Consider the following 22,582-nt stretch of genomic DNA (forward strand, 5'->3'; position numbering starts at 1 on the left):
CACCAGTAGCACTTTGCTTGGTAAATTCACAAGTTCTTACTTCTGTGATCTTCTGTATGCTTCCATTTCCTTTATTTCAAAATGGGAACCATCATCAAAATAGTGCAAAAACCATAGAAAACGTCTATGAATCTGTGTTTTATTATATCTTAATAGCATTCAATAAGCATCAGTTTTCTGGTAATTCTGTTCTGGATAGTTTTTTATACAACAAACATCTATTAAGCCTCAGCTATGATTTCTGGAATAAAAAGTTTTGAGGCATTACCCCCAAAAGATTTGGAGATAAGACAAGGTATCTTTCATACATGAAATGACTCGTTAAGCAAAGCAAGTATATGATAATATAGTATACACTATATACAAAATACTGAAACATGAAGAAAGGAAGTAGTTGATATGGGGTAAAGTTAATCAAAGAAAGCTTATTAGAGGAAGTAAATACTGAACTGAATCTTTGTTGTTGTTGTTGTTGTTGTTTGGCTGCGTTGGGTCTTTGTTGCTGCACGCGGGCTTTCTCTAGTTGCAGCAAGCAGGGGCTACTCTTCGTTGTGGCGCGCGGGCTTCTCATTGCAGTGGCTTCTCTTGATGTGGAGCATGGGCTCTAGGCGCACAGCCTTAGTTGCTCCACGGCATGTGGGATCTTCCCGGACCAGGGCTCGAACCCGTGTCCCCTGCATTGGCAGATGGATTCTTAACCACTGTGCCACCAGGGAAGTCCCTGAACTGAATCTTAAAGCAATTAGACATATATCTTCTGAAAATTTTTAGTATTATAATGCTTAACCAATTTGTAAATACTAATTATATTTGAGCAAAATGTCTGTGTAGCTGTGGCCTATCACAGCCGCTCTGGACTTTAGATTTCTCACTTGTGAAATGAAACCATTAGATGAAATTTTATCTCGGGTCCTTTCCACGTCTTTGCTATCTTATGTTTGATATGTTTCTATCTGCATCTAAATTTGAACTACATTTTGGGAATACAAGCTCTTGAACAGTTAAAGTTTGACTGTCTGAGAGTTCTCAGTTCTGACACTCTCCTAAACGTCTTGATGCTAGTAAATTGTATTTACTAGATAAGCACAGCATTTTAGCTAAACGTATCTGGAAGATACTTTGAGTATTTGTCAGTGCTTATCACCTAGTTGCTAATGGACTGTGGATCACCTGCATCTACCTCATCAGTTTGTTGGAGAGAGCAAGAAAAACACTCTACTTCCTTCAGTTTCAGTTATAGAGAATCCAACTGTTATTATATTCCCATTTTAGAGGAATTTATTTCTTAACTCTAAAAGCTAGCATGCACTTCAACATAGGGTACGTTTATCCATCTGTGTTGAAGATTAGTAAAGTTTGACCTCTGTCTTCAAAAACTTTACAGTGGTAATCAATCTCTTCTCTGACTGGACTTCAGAGTCACCAGAGTCACAGATGCCCAGACCCTGAGATTTTGGAAAGGTTTAAAAATTGTCAGTTGACCTGGGCCTGGGAGAATAGGGGATACTTATAGAAGAACAGTTGAGGGATTAAACCCAGAAAAGAAGGCTAGATCCAGGGAATGGAGGGCTTTAAACCACATGGAGGAATTTCTACTTAATTTGAAAGATTATGGAGACCATTGGATATGTTTGAGCAGAGAAAGAGGTCTATGACACAAATGATACTTAGGATTTTTGTCTTGTAGCAGGGTACGAGATAGAAGAGAAGAGGTTGAAGGCAATGAAACAAGTTAGGAGGAAGTTTCTGCATTCTAAATGATAGGTCATTAAATCTAGAGTGGTGACAGGGGAATGGAAAGCAAAAAAGAGACTGGAAAAACTTTGCTGAGGTGCAGTTGTCGGGATTTGGTAACTGATTGGATCAGGAGTCGGCAAACAAGCGAAAACAAAAATCAAAGATGACTGAGAGGCTTTGAGCTGGAGAAGCGAAGAGAATAGTGTGTCTGTTTATAGAAATGAAGACAGTGGAAAGGCCTGCCGAGAGAGTAAGTCCACCAGTTACCTCTGGACGGCTTGCAGAAATGGAACACTGTGATAGCACCGTCCCCATCCTAGTACCTTCCCATCACACACACCAGTCCTAAGGTTGAGAACCCAGAGGTGTCAGCATATATAACAAGAGCAGAATTATTAGGAAAATGCTCCTTCTAGTTCAAGTCCATTTTTTAATTTACTACTTTGAAATATTATTTTATTAGGTTGTCTTTCTTACTGCGTATTGCTATTGCCTACTACTATTACTCACTTTATGTGAACCAGCAGTAGGTGGGTTTTATACTCTGAGGTGTGCAGGAGAAGAATGAGCCCCAGAGAATGATCTAGAGGTGGGAGGAGTTGATAAATGCAATCAGGGAGGGTTAAATCCATCATTCCAACTCCCCATAATCCATTCACCATTTACCAACCAGTGTACTCTTTAAATGCAAGTCAGATTATATTTCTTCCCCACTGAAACTCTGCAGACAGCTCTTCCATTGTGCTTGGAATAAAATTAAAACCTTTCACTGTGCCCTGAGAGACCTCACATGGCTTGGAGGCTGCCCACCTCTCTGAATCATCTACCACTTTCCCCCTCACCCACCATGCTCCAGGTGCTTTCCAGTTCCTTGGCTATGACCAGCTCTTTCCTCCTCAGACCCCCTCCCTCTCCTTGTTCTTCCAGAACCCTGCCTGCAGCACTCTCTCCAGACCTTCACCTGGCTCCCTCTTTCCACTCTGGTCTCAGGTCAGAAGTGTCCACCCAGTCTAAATTGACGACCATCTCTTCTCCTCTTCATTCTCTTCACATCCCTCTACTGTGTTTTTTTCACAGTGCTTCTGACTCCCTGAAATCATCATGTTCATCGGTTTACCTGTTTATTGCCTGTCATCCCCACTAGCACATATGCTACAAGGAGCAGAGTTTTTATATATCTTGCTCACCACCACATCCCCAGCCCAAAGAAATAGTGCCTGGCATACAATAAATACATGTATGAATGTATAAATTAATCACTCACAGGACCTCTGGAAAAACTGCCCACAAAATATTTCCTTTAGAATAGAATCCACAGTTGAGCGAGGAGGATCACAGACGATTCAGATATTTGAACTAGCAAATGATTTTGTTTTGTTTTGAAATAAGGAAAGTATTTTGCATTCCATTCTATCTCACCCCTCCCTCTCTCCGTCTTTCTCATTCTCTCTCTCCCTTCCTCCCCACCTCCCTCTTACACACACACACACACACACACACACACACACACACACACACGAAGTCATAAGCTTATGGCAGCCATAAGCCATAGGTACCTAGCTAGGAACACAGAATCTGGAAGAAAAGGGAAGCGTGACAAACTATCTAGAAAGCTGCCACCAGCCCTCTCGGACAGTGTTATTTTAGAATGGGGCCCAGTAAAGCTCTTCACTGATTGTGTTGGGAATAATAGGATCAGAAACCTTTACTTACGGAAATAACTATTTTATGATTCTTTGCATTCCTTGTGTAGAGCCCTGTGCTCTTACCATCCTTTGGCAAAGTTACTTTTGAAAATCACGAAGGGAAACGAAAAAGAGAACTTTTGCCCACACCTGGGCCCAAATTTTAAAGGAAAACAGTATCCCTGGAGGCCAGGCTTTGTGACAACACTAAGAGAAGTATGTGAGACAAGAATTAAAACCAAAGAAAACACTTCTGCGCCAGCTCTCTGGGTTTGAAAGGCAATTCAAGCAATTACAAGGTGTCCATTTTTTATTGGTTAGGAGAGGTTTATTAGAGAGGTCTCGCCGGGTTCAATGTCAGAGACCCACAGCTACTGCAGGCTCTCTACTCTGCCTAAGAATAAGTTTACTTCCCAAAGTTGTCTCCTTGAGTCTTAAGCTGCCCAGTGCCCAAAACCGCCCCACTCCCCTTTCATAGATGAGAGATACAGAAAAGAAGCTGGAGGAAAGGACAGGCTTTCCCAGAAACTGCCCGTGACGCAGAAGTTTCTACCACTGCTTTTATGTCTTTGTTTCAGCCTCCTATCTCTGGTCAAGCTCCACGACTTGCCTTTAGGGTCTCAACACAGTCTCGGCTTTAACAGATTTGCAGCAGTGTTAGCAATGGAAAGAGACTTGCTTGTATCTTACACAGCTGGTTTAACCAGGCCAGGCAGCACGTTTACTGAGCTGCTCCTGGAGTCTCCCTCAGCGAACACCCCACTTTGTTTACTATCCTCCCCGCCCCCGAAAACCCCATCCTCACCTCCCGCCGTGTGACGGAGTCTCACTCACACTCGTGCCTTCTAACTAGGAGAGTCTCCATTAGGAGCCCTTCTGTGCTCAAATATTGGTCAATTTAATGGTGTTCTTCTTAGAAGCTCTAGAATTCATTTTTAAATGAATTTTAGTAGTAATATATATTTTCTTTCTTTTTAGAAGGCACATTATTTTTCTGTGCTCTAGTATTTCTCTAATTCTTTATATCTTTCTAAAAATAACTGCTGGTGAGCTCATAAATTCATTAGTTAATCCCACTGGGACTCAATAATGCATATTACAGACCTCCTGATTTTTATATATTAGATTTTCTCAAGAATTCCCTTACCTGTTATTCTCAACATAGCTATATTGACAGGGTCTTCATTACTTCCTAATTGCCCATATTTCTTTTTCTTGTTAAAGATCAATTTTTAAAATCAAGCCTTGTCAGTTTGAAAGTATCATAGATATGTTATCTTGTTAATGTGTTTCATATCTTTCTAGGTTTTTTTCTTTCCCCCTTTATCATAGGAAACATATAAAATTTACTCATTACCTTTTTCTTTAAAAACAAATTCTTTTCCAGGGGAGGGGGGTGTCAGTGAGAGGGTGGGGGCCCATACTAGTTTTTTTCCCCTGAAATAAAGATTTTAAAATGATATTTCATATTCAAAGGTGACTTTGTGAACAGTTATATCCCCTATTCTAAACCAGACCCTAACATGTAAATTATGTATAGATTGTTGAAATTATTCTATGACCTTTTGGTCTAGGACCATGTAAAATAAGGTGACCAGCAATAATTAGAATAGTGAATGCCTGACCAAGAAATGCTTCTAAATTATCTTTTCAGTGAGCCCTTACTCAGACTGTCCATCATATTATGGTAGTAAACCTTACCTTTGGAAAATCTGATTGTGTATGTATAATATCATTTGAACAATGATTATTTGCTTTCCCAGAGAATTCTTCACTTTATTAAAAGATTCTTTAAAGAAGTAGATAACCCACTTCTTCCTTTAAAAATATTCTATTTACAGAAATTATATTTACGTATAACTTTTTAAGACATCTACTGCAGAAAATGAGGTACAGCTTCAGAGTAGTCTACATCTACCAAAGTAAACATCAGGGTTTTGGCTGCTAACTGAGTAGCATATTTTGGCATAGTTTTTGCCAAAAAAAAAAAAAAAAAAAATTCCAAGCACTAGGATCAAGTGAAGAGGAGTGTGGACAAGGCAGACTTGTAAGAAACACTTGGATTAAAGTCATCACAGGAAGAAGTAAGGGGAATAGACAAGGCAGAAGATATAGCAATGTTTTCTTCTCTCTTATCCTATTCTTTGAGCATTCTGCTGTCAGTGCTATTTCCAACCATTTTTTGTTTGATTTGTAAATGCTGTTACATAAATGTAGCCTCCTTCTTTCTCAGTTCCATTACAAGACACTTTTTCTTAAATATATAGTCTTTTGGGAAAACATATGACACATTTTAGCAATTTGATCTTCCTCATATGATTTATAGTTTCATCCTTTATACTTAAAGTTTCTAATCTTTTTGAACATTTGTGCTATCTCTACCTCTTTGAAATTTGCTGTAGTTCATTTTTAAAAACAATTGATAGATAAAGAATAAATATTCAGTGTAGTATTTTAATTGGAAGATCCCCTGTCCACTACCTTTTGGTTATTTCAAAGTGGATAACATCGTTGACAAAAATGCCAAGATCTTCTCCAACCACAATTATTTTTAATCTATGAAACAGAATTTCCTTTCAAATTAAGTAGTTTTTATAGTAGTGACATTTATTGTTGATGTGATCTGTTTAATATGACTGTAGTCAGAAGGGAAGTTGGGTCCATTATTCTTCCAGAAATTTGTGGAAGAAACATTAATTAAGAGAAGTAAAAGGCATTTCTACTCTGTATAAGGATAAGAGCTAGCTATAAGTAGGGTTCAGATTATAGATAAATTAATCTCTACTGTAATAAAAAAGAATTAACTATTCATTTTTATTTAAGCTAACCCTTGCCATCTAAAACCATACTATTTTAATAAATATTGGACTTCCCTGGTGGTCCAGTGGCTAAGACTCCGTGTTCCCAGTGCAGGGGGTCCTGGTTCGATCCCTGGTCAGGGAACTATAGCCCACATGCCGCAACTAAGACTCGGCACAGCCAAATAAATAAATATTTTTTAAAAAATAAAAAATAAGTAAATATTACACAGTGCTTTTACTATCCTGAAATAAATTCTAGAGGTAACATAATTCACCTACTTATAAGATTGCTAACTTATTGTATTCCTCTAGTTAACATATGAAGGAAATAGAAGGAAAATAACTCATAATAAGAATAATATATATATCAATATTTAAAGTGCTCAGGAAAATCTGCATGGGTCCTGTGTATAGAATCACCAGGAATTCCACATCTACAAATGCAGGCTGGTGCAGGTGTGCTTATTGGTGGCTCAAGTACTGTGGGCAATGAGGCCATCAGTGATGAGATTTTCTCATATGGCAGTCCATTCTTGGTAATATTCTGAACAACATAAAGTACAAAATTCCTTCAATTTACATGGTAGCTGGATTCCTGGAAAATTCCGTGTGTATTAAAATCATGCCAAAAGTACTGTGAGATTACTTGTTAAACAGTTCTAAATTCTAAGCCCATATAATCATAAACAGGTTTTTCAACTACATGAATAGCTTGTGAAACATTTGAAAACCGTGTGCAATGCAGAACAGTTCTTCATGTGCTGTAATGCCCTGCAAATTGAAGGATGTCCACCTCCCTGGCCTTCTCCCACTAAATGCCAATAGCTCCTCCCAGTTGTCCTGACCTCCAAAAACTTTCCTACAAATTTCCAAAATGCCCCAGAGGCCACTACCATGCCCATTAAGAACCACTGATTACGACTGAGCAAAGGCAATTTTTTGTAATAAAGAACTGAGATCGTGCACATTTATTTTGCCCCAAAGGTGAATTATCCAGTAAGAACAAGCCTGCCAATCCAAGAGGATACAAAAATCATTCCCTGAGAACATGGCAGATAATTAACCTGGGAAAACCCTTTATTTCCTACATTGTGGAAACAACTTAGATTAGGGAAATGGGGGTTTGAAAAGTAGAAAAAAAGATCACAGTCCCTAAGAAGAGGAGCTTTTGATAGGGTAAAGTTGTGGCAGAGGAAAGACCAGGTCCTGACTATAAAACCATGTTTATCTCCTTCAAATACAAAAACATAGTTAGTGCTAAATGGACTAGTTTCCATGTTACCTACACATAATTGCAGGTTATTAATAAATGGCTGCTTTTTTAGTTAGCCTAAACTTTCCCCTTCTATATCCTTTTATGAATAGATAATGTAATGGCCTAGTGTTTCCATCCTGATGGAAGAAATTCCCCTAAAGTTGTATATCTTTTAAGTATTCGAAAGCTGCTGTCAGAAGTTTCCATTCTCTTATCATTGCTATGGGCAGATAGTCATATTAATTTGTGAATATTTTCATTGAATATTGGCCCCGAGTTTTCAAAAATGGTCTCCAAACATGTTCTTGAAATGTGTATACGCAGCCCCAGATGAACATGCAACTACCTTCCAAATGCTGTGTTAAAATTATTAAAAATCTACTTTCAGTAATTTAGAAAAGAAAGCCATTTTTGTATAAGATATTTATGTTACCACTCCTTAGTTTAGGGAGGATTCTCCCTCTCCCATTCCATTCTCTATAATTCAGTTTCTAACCCACCTTGCTTATTAATTTACTCCTAGCAATTTCCGTTCCTCTGACAGAGCACACACTCTTATTATTTATACTCTTAAATTGCAAGGGTAAATGTTGAGAGCCAGTGCAGGTCCTCAGTTATCTCAGGGACTTTGGTCTTTTCAGCCCAGGACTAATCAAGCAGAGAGTCATCATAAGCTAAAACTAAAAAGCCTTTGTAGTGATTTTATCACCTGGGAAATTTGTCCATCCTTCGGAAAGATTGTCACCAGGAAAGAAAAAAATAAAGGAGTTAAAATTGCTTCAGACCATTGACTCCTTAGGTCCCTCTAGATTCATACATTGAATTGGTTTTCAAGGGGTGGGAGGAATTATGAGAAGAGCTCCCTAAGAAAGCTTAGAAATTGATCATAGCCTTGGTAATACTAGGAAGTGTAAGTGTGATCACTATGGAGGAAATGCCAAATGAGCCTGGAAGCCTGGGAAATGAGAAGGAAAAGAGATGATTAACACCTTTTTTTTTCCTATTGTGTTTGGGGATGGGTGTTTCCATGTAGTATGAATCCGAGAAGAGTCAATACCATTGACTTTAAAATATTTTTTCATTATAAGTGCTATTAGTAATTATTATTGAAATGAAACTGGAATTACAAGCACTATAGAAAACAGGGATGGGCATTTCATAAACCTGTCCAGAAACTGGGCTCCCTTCTAAGTATACCCACAAAATATTATTTAAAGTTAGGTATGTCTGAGCTTATCTAGAACTGCTCACAAACTTCTTTTGTGTTTGGAGAATACAGATGCCTCCAAATTCAAAGGAAGTCTTTAAGACTGTTATCTGAATACGTCAGTGAAAATTATATACTAACAATAAATATCTGGATATTACATATATTTTAAAGAACTTGAATTTTCACACATCTATTGATAAAGGCAGGCATTTGTATAATTTTTTCCCGAGAATTCTATTTACTTGTCAAAATCCAGTCAGGCACTTTAGGATTTGCCAGGATAAACCTGCACTCATCTCTTTCTTCCACTGACTAACATTGAATTTTGCCCAAACTGAGTAAGCAAATAGAAAAAGGACCTCATTTTTTAGTCTGAACACAGTAGTGTTGGGGGATGTAACTCAATGATATGACTTCAGTACTGGATCTTGTTCCAAATGCAGGTTCATTAGGCCAGTCTGCCGAGGAGAGGAGGATAGAGAGCATCCTTCTGAGGGCACCTGTTAAAAGAGGGGTTCTCTAGTAAGGCCAGCTCCCACAGCTAAGTCACATGCACAGACTATAGCTTTCTGCTCTCTGGTCGAGGCAGCCATAGCATCCTTATTGTTGTAACTCCCAGATTGTGATACTGTCACAAAACTGTTGCTAGGCAACAAATGTGGTTACCAGGTCTCAGCGAATAGCTGAAGGGGAAAGCAAAGTGTTGCACCATTGTAGAGTAACCATAGCAATGACCTACTATTACAGACTAAAGAATTATCATTAACAATGTTAAAGTATCAGACAGAGGCCCCGAATCCAGAGACTTCCAGACAGTGTCTCTCTGCATAATTGAGTGATCTAGGAAGAGATTTAAACCGTTTAAAATCTATTCACTCATTATTCCTACAGCAGAGTCTTTGTTATTATTATTTTTATTTTTTAAGTTAAAAAGTGTTCTGTTATAGAACTATTAATTAAATGATATAAGCTATCACAGGGAGTCAAAAACAGATTAATGTCCTCATCTGTTCTTACGTCTACATCAGTGTTATTTTTTACCTGTCTTAAAACTGAAGAAAGATTTTATTTGAAAAATCTGTACATTAGTGTTAAATTGAAGCCACAGAAAGAAGCTGTAGTAAAACAAAATAACTCTATAAATTGACAACTTAACCTGCATTTTGTGAGTTGAATTCCTCCTGACAAAATAGAAGGCCTAGATGCTCTTTCAGTAGTCACTGCTTTGAAACATTCTTTTTTTTTTTTTTTTTAGCTTTTCTAAGACTGTCCCCTAAAACCTGTTTAAAAAAAAAAAAAATGTAGGCTGCTAGGACACTAAAATCCAACTTGTTTCTTTCTCTTGGGAAGCAAAGAAACGTGGGTGCTCTGCGGAGGGTGCAAAAGCCGGATTCCGAGCGCAGGGGAAACCAATCCCCGCGCGCGCCCAGCCTGGGGAAGTGGGTGGTTTCGAGGCGGGAGAGGGAGTGGCCCTTCCCGCCCAGCGCCTCGATTGGCCCGGAGGGGCTGAGGCCCCGGGGGCCGCCGGCCGCGCCTCGGGCGACCGCGGGGAAGGTCCGGCCGCGGCCGCGCGTCGGGGACGTGCTAGGGGCTCAGGCCAGAGGCGGCGGAGTTCCGGGATCGCCACCCCGAGCGCCGCCGGCGGAGACACGGAGTCGGTGGGCCGCAGCCTCCCTCCGAGCCCTGGGGGCCACGTGAACCCTCAGGTACAGGTGTGGTCCCTAGGGGTCGCGCGCCCTGGAGGGGTGGGGGCTGGGCTCCGAGGGCGGGACGCGGCGCGGCGCAGAGGGCGCGGGCTCGAGGACAGAGGACCGGCGGCCTGGGCCTCGGCAGAGCCCGGCTGTCCCGTCCCACCTGCGCCGGCAGCACGCGAGGCCACCTCGTAACTGAATCTGTACATTTTGCAGGCACCGACCGTCACGAGCTAACTTCCTGGAAGAGCTTCCCGTCTATTTTCAAGTTCTTTACCGAAGCCTCTGAGGCAAAGACCAGTTCCCTGAAGCCGACTCTGACGCGGCGCTCCCACCGAATAAAGCACGAAGAGCTGTAAGAGGAGAGCGAGCGAGACGGGGGAGGGGAAGCCGAGGAAGCACACTCGAACATATGCATCCACACGTCTCCCCACCGCCTGTTGTCGGCGAGCAGACTCCCAGCCCCTCATTAGATTGTTTTCTTCCTAGCGCACAGGGTCGTGATATATACATCTAAATAGCGTTTTGCATTATTTCTAGATGAGTGCAACTGTCAAAGCAATATGGGTTCACTGGTCGTGCTTCCTGCGGGCTGTGCTTGGGCTTCGCGCTGCCCGTCAGCGCGCAGATTAAGGCCGACAGCGCCCTGCCCGGCGCGGCCGGCGCGCCTCTAATTGCCCTGATGGAGCCCGCGCCGGTGCTGCGGGGCGAGGGGCGTCTGCGCGGTCCTACCGCCCGCAGCCACGTAGCCGCAGCTCCGCTCCTCTCCTCTCCCCCGGCCCCCCTTCCCCCTGAATCATATCCATTTTTTTTCTCCCCCGAACCGAACCGAAGGAAACTTTTATTCTAGACTTAAAACTCCCGTTTTAAAAAGTTTTTTCCGTAAGGGCGTCTATGTCTTTTTTTTTTTTTTAAGGAAGTCTCCCCCCTCCCAAGCCAAATTTAAATTCATAACGTGAATTCCGTGATGTACTGTGTAGTTCGGGGAGGGCAAATTGTTCACTCCCTAACGATCTATTTTCATTTCGAGACCAGAAGAAAAACTGCATTAGAAAAATCTATAAAGTACCCAATCCACGTTATCGCTGGAAACCTTGCCAACTGAATACGAGATTTTACACAAGTCTCTAATTTCAGAAGAGATTGTTTAAACCAAAACATAATGATGAGCAAATTTTTAAGTACATGTGGGAAAGGTTTCATTTTCAAGGGAGTTTCCAACTTTATCATTAGAATTTACTTTTTTAAATATATAATGTGTGTTGGGTAGCACTGTAATTTAGATAGCATACTTAAGTTTTGTTTAAATCTTAATGTGGAGGAAGTTTGTTGTTGTTAATCCTAAGTAGAGTGGTCTATTTTGAGCTTTCATAGAGTTAGACCTTTTTAGGGAGAGTATTTTTTATTGTAAGGAAAAGGAATCTGTGCGCTTGAACCTTTTCCTTCTGAAAGGCTTAGTGGGGCTAAAATGATTCTTTTAGTTTTCTGCTTCAACAGAAAGGGAAAGACCTGGTGTGAAAGACTTTTCTCCTCTCAATCCAATGGTATAATTCGTAGTAGTCCACCTCCTCTGTAAGGTTTTGCCTTACAGTTTCCAACAATTAAGTATTTTAATCCAGCTAGGATCTGGCCAACTCTGTGAAATATGAGGTAAAATAAGTTAAGGTTTTGCTGACTTTTAAATTCACATGTTAAATCTTAACATTATTACTTTTTTAATTACTTGTAGAATTTAATTACCTAGTGAAGATTCTGTTTCTAATAAGTGAGGATCTGAATTTAGTATTTTTTTTCATCCTTTTTTAAAATATATGCAACAATATGCCTGCCTTACTTGAGGACACGACAAAATGTACCCAAAATAACTTAGAACTGTTTCACTCCTCAGAAAAATAACTTAAAATAACCACCTCACGGATAAAATGTTTTTATACTAGGAACCGATTTCAGCAAGTTTTAAAACTGGTAGTATCTGTGTTTGGTACACAAGTGCATTAATTAGTTCTCATAATTTCAATGATGGTAAATTAAGGTGATCTTTCTTTCAGTAATCTTATATGCATATCTTTCGATGTTATTTTAGCAGGAACAACATAGGACGAAAAAGCAAAATGTCATTTTATCCAATTCCTTGGGTGGCTTAAAACGTGTAACCCCAGCAATGTCGAGCATGTTGCTCTGCAATCTTTTCTGTTTTAGAAGTAATAGTGAACTGTGTAAAATAATGGTACCTTCCACGGAGAGGATTTGAGAATTGATGTGGATTGAATATATTTTTCCAAGTGTTATAAATTGTGTGCTGTTTTCAGAATATTAAAATGTTCACAAGAAACTAGTTTTATTGCATTTTTTTAATCAGCACTTGTACAGTACTCAATTTGTGAAGCGTCTGCAGCTGAATTAGAGCAAACATGCTCAGGTTATAAACCAAATCACTCCTATTTCTTCTCTTCAGTTTTCTCACCCCTAGTTTTTAAAAAACCTTCACTTGTAACTAGAGTAAATCACTGCTTAGTTGCCTTTAATACTTTAAAACTACTGGGTTGTTAGGCCTTGTTTAACTATCTATAGAGAGCTATCTGCAAACTTAAGTTGTGTAAATGTAATTTCTACTTGTGGATCTGCGCTGTTGCAACCCAGAGGGAACTAGGCAACCCGTCCCAGACCTCCAACTGATTACTGATAAGATTCCTTGTAATGTAGAATCTTTTAACCTGTTGATTATGGGTTTGTTGGTATAAATATATTGTTTTCACCTCAGTTTTCCTGGAATAACAACAGTCAGTTGGTAGTAGCCCGCCTGCTTGGACGAGACAAGGGTTAACAATGTTTCTGCTCTGCTCTCCCATTTTGGTTTCTTTAAGACAAGTTTTCAGGAGAGTAGAGGTTTAAAGTTAGGAAGTGGGCTTTTTTTTTCTTTTTTTTAAATTATATAGTGAGTGCTTAGAGGAAGTGGAATGGGAAGCATGGAGTTGTTGATCAATCTAAGGTCCAGAATAGAACTGTTAAAACTTGAAAGCCAGATACTGGCTTTGGAGCTTTCTAAAGGTACTTAACTATACAGCCGTTAAAAGTTTTCATGGATATTTGAAGGCGGGGGGAGAAATCTTCTTGTATTAATTGTTCTTTTCTCAAGTTTCTGCCTTGTGCTTCAATTTGGATTGCATTATTGTTTATACCAAAAGAAAAGGAAACTAAAGCACAGGAGTTTCCTATATATTATATATTTCTGTTTACTATTTTAAAATAAAAAACAATTTTCCCAATATCCGGTGACTTATTATTCTTGTTCAGAAGCTCGTTTAATCACTCACAGAGGTCAATAAAAGCAGAAACTTAATAAGAATGATGGGACAGCATTTATCAATATTTTAAACCTTATAGTTACTTATTATTACTATTATTGTTGCTGTAAGGTAATACCCTAACTTCAGTTGAGTCACTATTTAGCTTGGAACTTTCACAAAGCTTTTTTTAAGATATTTGTTTTTAAGACCTAAAATATCTCCTTAGCTACAAGGAAATTCGAACCCGTTGTTAAACTATCATTTTATAAAATATACTTTACTATATACGGTAAACAAATGTGTTTTCCAAAAGGACTCTGTTGAGGTTAAATTGCTCCCAAATCCCTGTATAGGTCCTTGATGTAGTACATATAATCTGAAAATACCTTGTTTGTATTTATTTCACAGCTTTTCCTTCTTTAAAACCTGTAACTTTTTTGAGAGAGTGTGGGTGACAAAATATGTTAACTGTATTATCAGTGGTAATAAATTAGATTTTTTCATTTTTCTCTGGATTATCCAGGGTTGCAGTCTAGACACATGTGTGTCTCCGGTTGGAATCATAGTTTGTAACTGTGGACTGACAGGTTCCTTTTGGTGTCTGTAATCCTGGTTCATTTAAGAAAGATTACTATTACAGAAAGGCTAAAATTTTCTCAAAATTTTTCCCTATGCCTTTGTAGAGAAAAATGTCTTTAAATAAGTGTGATATATTCTCATTTTTGAAATATGGGTGGCCAAAAAAAAGGATAATAGTAGTGGTTATTTTATGATTACTTATTAGGAGGTATAATAATATAAAATAAAAGACTCCAGGAGGTACTCCCTTTCAAAAATTGAATACTTTCCTTCCTTCCTTCCTTCCTTGTATAGTGTGACTGAGTGGGAGTCTCTTGAATTGTTCGTCTTCCTTTTATCTAATATTCTATTAATCTCCAAAAAGATCAGTTTGAGTCTGGGAAAGGGTTTTTAATCAACACTTCACAGAGCTTAAAGCTACCCTACCTAAAGCGTTAGCTTTGTTAGGCGGTTTTAGATTTAAAGCATTGCAACTGTCATGCACTGTACTAAAAGTAAAGAATGTACACCAAGTGGAAGATGTTGAAAAGAGGGAAATAGCACAAAGTCGATTAACAGAGATTCGAGAATAGAAGTAGCCATCAAAGCATTCCAGCGTTTATCTCGAAATCTATGTAGGATAAAAAAAAAAAAAAGAGGCAACAATGATAGTTTTAAACCTCACACTTAGGAGAGATGAATGTTGATTTAATTGATTCATTTGGATCGATGTTTTTAAAGTTTCACACCACTGATCTTTCATGTAGTGATGTCTTTAGCAGTCAGTGGTCTGACATGAGCCTTCTCAGATTTCATCAGTGGGACTCTCCATGACATCTGAAATTATGCAACAGCCTTCGCAATGGTAACTTTGGAATTGGGAGACCTTGATGCCAAAGAGCATGGTTACATTGAAGAACTCTTGTTAATTCTTAGCACAAAGGTTTTAGAGGAGTGGTAATTATAAATGAACCTTAAAGGTTAAAGTAACCAAATATTAGGGAGTGGGCTTTAATTGCTAGATAGGAGAGAATCGTACTGAAAGTTTGACCATTAAGTGGATATCATGCAGTGACCAGTCTTTTCCCCTTGAATGGAAAAAAGCTTGAAAATGGAAATTTGACTTAATCCATGAGGCCTTCCAGGCAACTTTTCCCAGTCCTTTGCCTTGAGATTTGTGAAAAACCTTTCACTATATTCTTTGTATTGTTGGAGTTGAGTTCTATTTGAAACATGTTTCTAGAAAAGAAATCTAGAGAGGCCCTGCATCTTTCTTTCCAGATCATTCCACTTTTTCTTCCTTGGCTAATACATTGGGTAATATGGGAGACTGTCATAGGTAAAATAATGTTGAACTGTACTTTGTAGCCAGCCTGCAGTACCAATACAAAGAATCTGAAATGAAAAGACAACCAACACCCCAAGAATGATATGTCTCTTTTTAAAGTTTACAATTTGAATAATGAACTTGGATAGAAACTTGGCAGGAAAACAAACCATGGCACCATCACATCACCAACCATTTTCACTTTTCTGTCCAATTTCAGAGTGCATGTGTTTGTGAGTATTTCACTAGATCAGTGACAGCTCTTTATTTGCATAATTATATGCTCTGGTCTGAAGAGAAAACTAACCCCCAAATTTCATGGGTCACCAAACTGCAACAATCAATGTTTTATCACATATGCTAAGCAAAATCTAAGAAGCTATATGAAGTTTCTTGGGGAGTTTTTACTCCTCAGAAAATTAAAGCGTTTTCCTCTCCTGAATAGATTCAAAATCTTTCCAAGTTCTTTGTAACTGAATTCTGTTTGAAGGCAAAACTAGAGATTAACATGTAGATCTGGATCTTAGGCTCACTAGCATTACTTCAAAGTGGCTTAAGAAGAGCAGCATTTTTGGAACACTAAACTTTTAAATTCTAAGTACTGTCCTTCATGCTATCAGGAAAAAAATTATTGGCCAAATTATGATTAGCCAAAATGAAGCCCAAATTAACTACAATTGAATATGAAGTTCATTTCCTTCTATGAAATACTCAGGGTTTTTTTTTAAAGACCTAATAGGAAAATATGTATATATGTATATATGCATAGATATCTGTGTGTATGTGCACACACATGCATACACATATCCATCCATGGGGTACATATGGCCATTCCACCAGGATAGACAACATATACAGTATGTGTATGTCTTTTCAGTGCTGGTAACATAGTAGGTACTCCATATACGTTGGTCACCAGGATTGTTTGTAAACTTATTTTCTTTTAAATAAATTTTTCATGTTCAAATTCTGCAAGGCTTTGTAATAAATATTTTTCAATGCCTCAAGTTCATTTGCATCTGTAACTTATCTGCATGTGATGTGTATCAGTGTTTAAGGTTGGCTTTATTTCATTAAAGAAAAATTGATTCAAACTGTTGGTGTTTTTAGTTTATAGGCAATCTGCCAGACTTGAAATAAACTAGAACATAGAGACACATGCAGGGAGTGACTGTTCGTTATGGAGTTACTAAAAATCCTGGAAAATGTGCTTTTACCTAGCCTCTTAAGGAGTATACTAAGTGCATGATTTAATTCTACTGCTTAGGTCTGTATTTCATTTAAAAGCATATAGTACAATGTGTTTTATTTAAAGCGATCTGTTAGTAATAATATATTGACAGTTTCTTTGTCAGGTAATTTACGGTCATAAGAAAAGCATTAGAAAAAAGGAAACATTGAGCTAAAAAATTTAAGAATTGCATGGTTCTGAAGTATTTTATTCTCTATCTTGGAGAGGGATGAGAGATCTTTAGGTCAGGCATCAGAAATTTTCTAAAATGTTCCTATTATTTCAAGCAAAAGAGAAACCATTCTCTCCCAAGTTCTTAACTAAAGTTGAATTACAAGTGGAAGACACTTTCTTTCTCTTCTAGTGCAAAAACTTAAACATCTGCTTATCGCTATCCACAATCATCACATCTCACCTTGTTGCTGTCCTTCCAAAATGTTCACCTAGTTATACTCCCTCTGCACCACCCCATCATCTACCTCCCCAATAATTGCTGCTTGCTGTCTTGGATTCCTCTGGGTGAAAATTCCTCAAAACTGAATCTGTAAAAACAAATAAATACAAGTTTAGCTTTTTTGTCAAACATAATGAGTAAGCAAATGAGTTAATGTTGCTGTCTGACTAAGCATTAAAGAGTGAAAAATAAAGAGTAGAACCCTTCTAGGTTACAATTTAAAGATTTTTAAGTTGGGGACCTATGTGCCTCTGAGATCAATTTGCATTTTATTTTTAATGTATAAACTCTTAAAAGGAAAATAATAGACAGTACATATCCCTAATTACTTTTTTTTTTTCTCTATTTGACCTTTGTGGGGACCTTGCTATGAGTTTCAGATAGAGTTCTCGGTTTTCTCTTCTGCCTGGGACACAGAAAAATCTGTTATTTCCTATAGAGTTCCACACATGAGGTGATTGACCCTAAAGCTGAACGGGCTTTCTCTTTTTATCATTTTCATTTCTTTTTGCTCAAGTACTACCTAATCCCATTGTGCCTGAAAAAGGTATCTATGATCCAGTTCATCTTCATGTACCTCCAAATAATTTTCCAAAGGCTTGTTTTCTTCTTTGTCTTATTTTAACTATAATTACATAAAATGGCTTTTTTCCAGTAAATGTTCCCACCTTCTCTGGGTACCTAGATAACCAGGATTTATCAACTGACGAAATATTGATGGTTTGTTGTGGTGGTTTTGGTTTGGGGGTTCTGTGGGGGGTTTTGTGTGGGTGGTTTTCTTTTGTTTGGTTTTGGTTTTGGTTTTTTGCTTTGCCTCAATGAATTACTTAATATCATCCCCTGGAATAGCCAGCTCTAAAAATAACCCTAGCGCAGAGTGTCACAATTTGGCTTTCATACAGTTTCAAAGGAAAACCATTAAAAATGCATTGATCTCACAAATATTGATCTAGTGCTTGATATCAAATATCAAATGAGATGCTGTCAGTTGCTGCTGATCATTGTGTCAGCTGTTTGAATTCTTGTCCCTTTCCCTCTTCATTGTCACATGGATTCAAGTTGCTAAGGCTAAGATTTTTCATGGTTAACATAATTAAGATAAATTGTTTCCTGTTTTTCACATTTCTGGTTTGACAAAACATAGTAATATTCTACCTGAAATTTTGTCACATAATTTCACATATATATACACACACATAAACTTTGTGTAAAACAAAACAAAACATGTCTTTTACACATATGTAAAAACCTATATATGTTTTCTCTCTCCCTTTCCTCCCCACCTCTTTTAACAAAAGTGTGATTTACTTCCTAGGTAAGCTATGTTTCTATTTAATTCTTTATCCTAATTTTGAAATACTTTCTATTTGCATCTTGCTTTCTTTCTGGGCACATGTCTTTTAAGAAATCAAATCTGTTTTAAGAGAATGCAGTTGTTATAGTACCATTTTGGAACTTAAAATGAAATCAATCATTTCAAATTCACACACACACACACACACAACAATAGATAAATTGCTCCTTTTATTCTTGCTAACAAAAAAATATAACTGAAGTATTTGGCCAGCGTGAAGTTTAGAGAATTATTTAAATGAAATTGGATCTATATATTTTTAATACTTTCTCGATAAACTCATCATCTAACAGGCTAAGTCATGCTGTGCTTTTTATACGGTATCAAACCTGGAAATAGCTAAGTGCCTTTGGATATGTTTAAAGTCTCAAATCACCTTTTTTCTTTCCGCCTTCCTCTTTACTTGGTACGTCAAGGATTGATAATTAAATTACTTTGAAATATTGGAACACTTTAAGGAGGAAACCGTCCTATAATGACCAGTTACCGCTGCTGTCTGACTCAGCAGTGCAGGCTGAGAAATAGGGGAGAACCCTCGTAGAGTGCTGTTTAAATTGTACATCCATATGCTTATTTTCCACATTCATGGGAAGAAAAACAAACCCCAGCCGCAGGAGTTCTCGGTTTCTCTTCCCCCTTTTACACCTGAGCTCGGTTTGGGTGCAGCGAAATGAAGCGAAATGAAGCCGCGTTCTTCCCAGCACCATGGACAGCACCCAGCGCGCCCCCTTCCCTCTCCCCTCCGCCAGAACCCCGAAGTTCCGGCGCTCGCCTGATTCCTCTCTCCGACCACCCCCTCACCATAGGAAACTGGCGCTCGAAATCTTAGGATCTGAGCCCAAAGCGACAATGGGTTTAAAAAGTATACAGTTTGTGGGTAGAGAGTCTTGTTTGCTCCGCGCCGAGTGTTAACTAGAGTGCCACAGATTTGACACACCGTTTGCCTGCTCCCCGAATTTGCATCTACTTTATAATGAAAGCAGCGCCACTCTCAGTCATTTTTGTGGCAGAAGTCTTATCCACAACTTTTCTTTGGCCAACTTCTCACAACCACCCGTTAGCTGGCCCGAGCTGTACCGGCACCGGTTTTAGAGCTCTGTACTGTGAGTCCATTCTCCCTGGGCTGGTGATCTCAGTCACGAGAGACCTGTGGACCGAGAGCTGTGCGTTCAGACCCACTGGGCCCTCGGTCCCACGGCTCTGTCCGTGGCTGGATCCGTCTCACCCGGGTGCGCCCAGGTACTGGTTAATTACCGCCCGGTAGAAGGTGGCTGTGCAGCGGGCGCCCGGCCGGCGACGCGCTAAAGAGCTTGACAGAAACTTATCTGACAGCACTAAAAGGGGGCGCGTCTGGCTCAGTACCCACCACCACCTCTTTTCCTACTTTCAGACCTCGACTCCAAGCTCCAGATTTCGGCATGTCTCCCTCTTTGGCTCTCCTTTTTACTGTCGGGTTAAGCAAAATACAATAAAGGAAGATTACTTTCGTGTGGTGTCTTTTTCATTGCATGATCTCCCTAGCAACCTTTAAGTCACCACTCTTAAGACAAGACTAGTTTTTAAAGATTTCAAATTGCACCTTCCTTTATTGAAACTTGCCTCACTTGTTGGACTTTAAGTGAAATCTCTTCCCTCCCTCTGGAACCCTGTTCTAATCAGCTACTCTCTTGAACCGACTTTGAGGACCAAAGTATTACGTTTAGAGCAGGCAAGATGGCCAAAAACAAATTTCTATTAAAATATCGATTGTACAAAAATCGTTTCAAATCCAAACTTTACCAGAAAGGGCCAGGAAAGTGAAAAAGGGAGAGAATTCTGGTATCTTACAGTAAGAAGTTTCTTTCCTCTAAAATAGCCTCGACAAACCGATTACAAAATTGCTTTTGTATAGTAACATGGATTACAATGCCTTTCAGGATAAAATGATTCTTTATTTAGCATAGTATCACAATGACAAATTTCTGTGAATTTCTCAGCTTAGTGGCAATTCAGCTTCAAAACACTCTATTTTTCTATCCCATAAGACATACAAATATTTTATTAAATATTTCATAGGTTAACAATTCAGTCTGTTTTCTCACACAGCGCTGCTTACACAAAATTTTTGCCCCTTTTTTAGTGTGCAAAGTCATTGCTGAGTTATCCCCAAAGGTAATTTTTTCTCATAGTTTGGTCACTCTTCTGGTCTCAAGAGTCGTTTTGCCCAAATTCTAAGACAAGTCCGTGCTACAAGAGAAACTCGGCCACACCGGGAGCTATTTTAACTAGCCGCACGACCCTCCTATGAAAACTAGGGAAATGCATTGTGGCAGCTGAAGTGTGCAGGGTAACAAAGGGGACCTGTTGAATAATAGGAACTTGGAGACTCGCATATTCTAGACTGGGGATCCACCTCCCAGTTGTGAAACTACAACTGAAATAGCTCCATAATGTTTGAATGTCTTTGGTTGGTGTATTTTTACGGAATTTATTCTATGAACTGGGTTTCCATCTTTGGATAAATGGATATTCATTCTTACCTTCCAGAGGTTCAGGAACAAGAAAGAGAATCAGGTGTGGAGAAGGACGTGGAACTTTCCTCTGTTGGTGTGGGGAACTTGTGGAGATTTGGGTGGAATAGAGAGCAGTTATTGAACTCCTGGGTGTCCAGCATTTGTTCCTTCAATCTGGGTTTTTGGGAATCTCTTTCCTTCACTGGAGATTTCCCTTATGACCCGCGGACAGGGTGGCTAAGATCTCTATTTAATTAATCAGGAATTTCTTTTTTTTTTTTAAGTGTATTCTTGACAGAGTTTCAGAATGATGTTTGTGGGCTATTCTAAGTTAATCAGAAACTCCCAGACCTGGGTGGATATTTCAGGACCACTTTGCCAGAAAAAAATGTGGCGAAAAGAAGTGCAAGAAAACTTGATTTTCTTGTTTTCAAAAGACAAATCAATCAAAACACTGAGTGATACTGATTAGGTCCCCCTGAAAAGGAGGTTCTCCAGTGATGTTTGCTCACCACCTGCATGTGCTCGATGAAACTTTAAACCATTTTACAGCACACATGGCCATTCCCCCCGCAACACACACCTTATCCCAGCTTTTTCTTTAATTCCAGCCCCACTCTTCTAGAGGGTTGTTTCTGTCCTATCCACTTTTTTCCTCCTTCAAAGTCTTTTAAAATAAGTTTCCTGTCTCTTGCCCATTTGTCAATGTCAAATATACACTGCCTATTTGGTTGAAGTGTGTATTTCATATGTTATAAAAGAACAGCCTTCTTTATTTGGTTTCTTGGAAATCAATAATCTCTTAAACACTTTCCAAGACCCCTTGGGGAAGGGAGAAATGTAAACAATAACTATCAAACTTCAACATGACAATATTGGTTAAAATCTGCAGGATGATCATGCAAGTTCGGGTAGGTAATAGGGAATGTCTTCCTATCCCGAGATAGGAAGGGACCCAAGGTATCTGATGCCAGGCTCCATCCTCTGCAACTTGCCCAGGGAGCTAGCCATCTTGGAGAATCGGGAGCTAATTCTAATCTAGCTTACAAGACATCTTAATAGCCAGACTGGTCTACAAATGACTGAGCTGGGAGATGGCTGTATGACCACAGGGAGGTTGCAAAATACATTTATCCCCATTAAAAGAAACATCATGATTTCAGTCTTTCCTGACATAATTAAAGGCTTGGGTAACACTCTCTTATTTTGTCTCATGCCGTGAAAAATATCACCTACGCCTCTGGTGAATAAAACTTTAAAGAAACTTTAAAATAAATCCAGCAGTTTAATTTCTGCTTTTTAAAGTTAGTCTGTATGTGAAGAAATAGAAAAAGCATTAGAGCAACTGAGTCACACATTAGCTATCTAGCAGTTTAACATTAGAGAAGAGAATACACCTAGTTTTCAACTTACCCAACTTTTAAAACTAGATGTGTTCCCGGAAAATAATACCTGATTGGATTAAATTTGCAGGAGATTATAAACTAAGCTCTCAAGAAG

General features: G+C 38.8%; 1 protein-coding gene and 1 long non-coding RNA gene across 10 annotated transcripts in view; one reads left to right on the top strand and one right to left on the bottom strand.

Annotated features, from left to right (window-relative positions):
* Positions 1–13,645, top strand: part of FAM172A (family with sequence similarity 172 member A) — a 428,090-nt gene extending 414,445 nt beyond the window's left edge. For all 9 annotated transcript variants that reach the window (XM_033401173.2, XM_004263530.4, XM_049708431.1 and 6 more), the window contains one exon: positions 10,596–13,645. In XM_033401173.2, the coding sequence (XP_033257064.1) occupies positions 10,596–10,738 (143 nt within the window). In that variant the 3' untranslated portion in view covers positions 10,739–13,645. The remainder of the gene's footprint in view (positions 1–10,595) is intronic.
* LOC125964088 (uncharacterized) lies at positions 8,952–10,585 on the bottom strand. The gene is made up of 3 exons (XR_007476723.1): positions 10,543–10,585; positions 9,845–9,968; positions 8,952–9,188 (listed from the first exon to the last, which is right to left on the bottom strand). It is a non-coding gene; the product is annotated as an uncharacterized LOC125964088 (long non-coding RNA).
* Positions 13,646–22,582: the final 8,937 nt, after the last annotated feature.

The sequence above is a fragment of the Orcinus orca genome, chromosome 3, assembly GCF_937001465.1.
Source record: "Orcinus orca chromosome 3, mOrcOrc1.1, whole genome shotgun sequence".
Taxonomy (NCBI): domain Eukaryota; kingdom Metazoa; phylum Chordata; class Mammalia; order Artiodactyla; family Delphinidae; genus Orcinus; species Orcinus orca.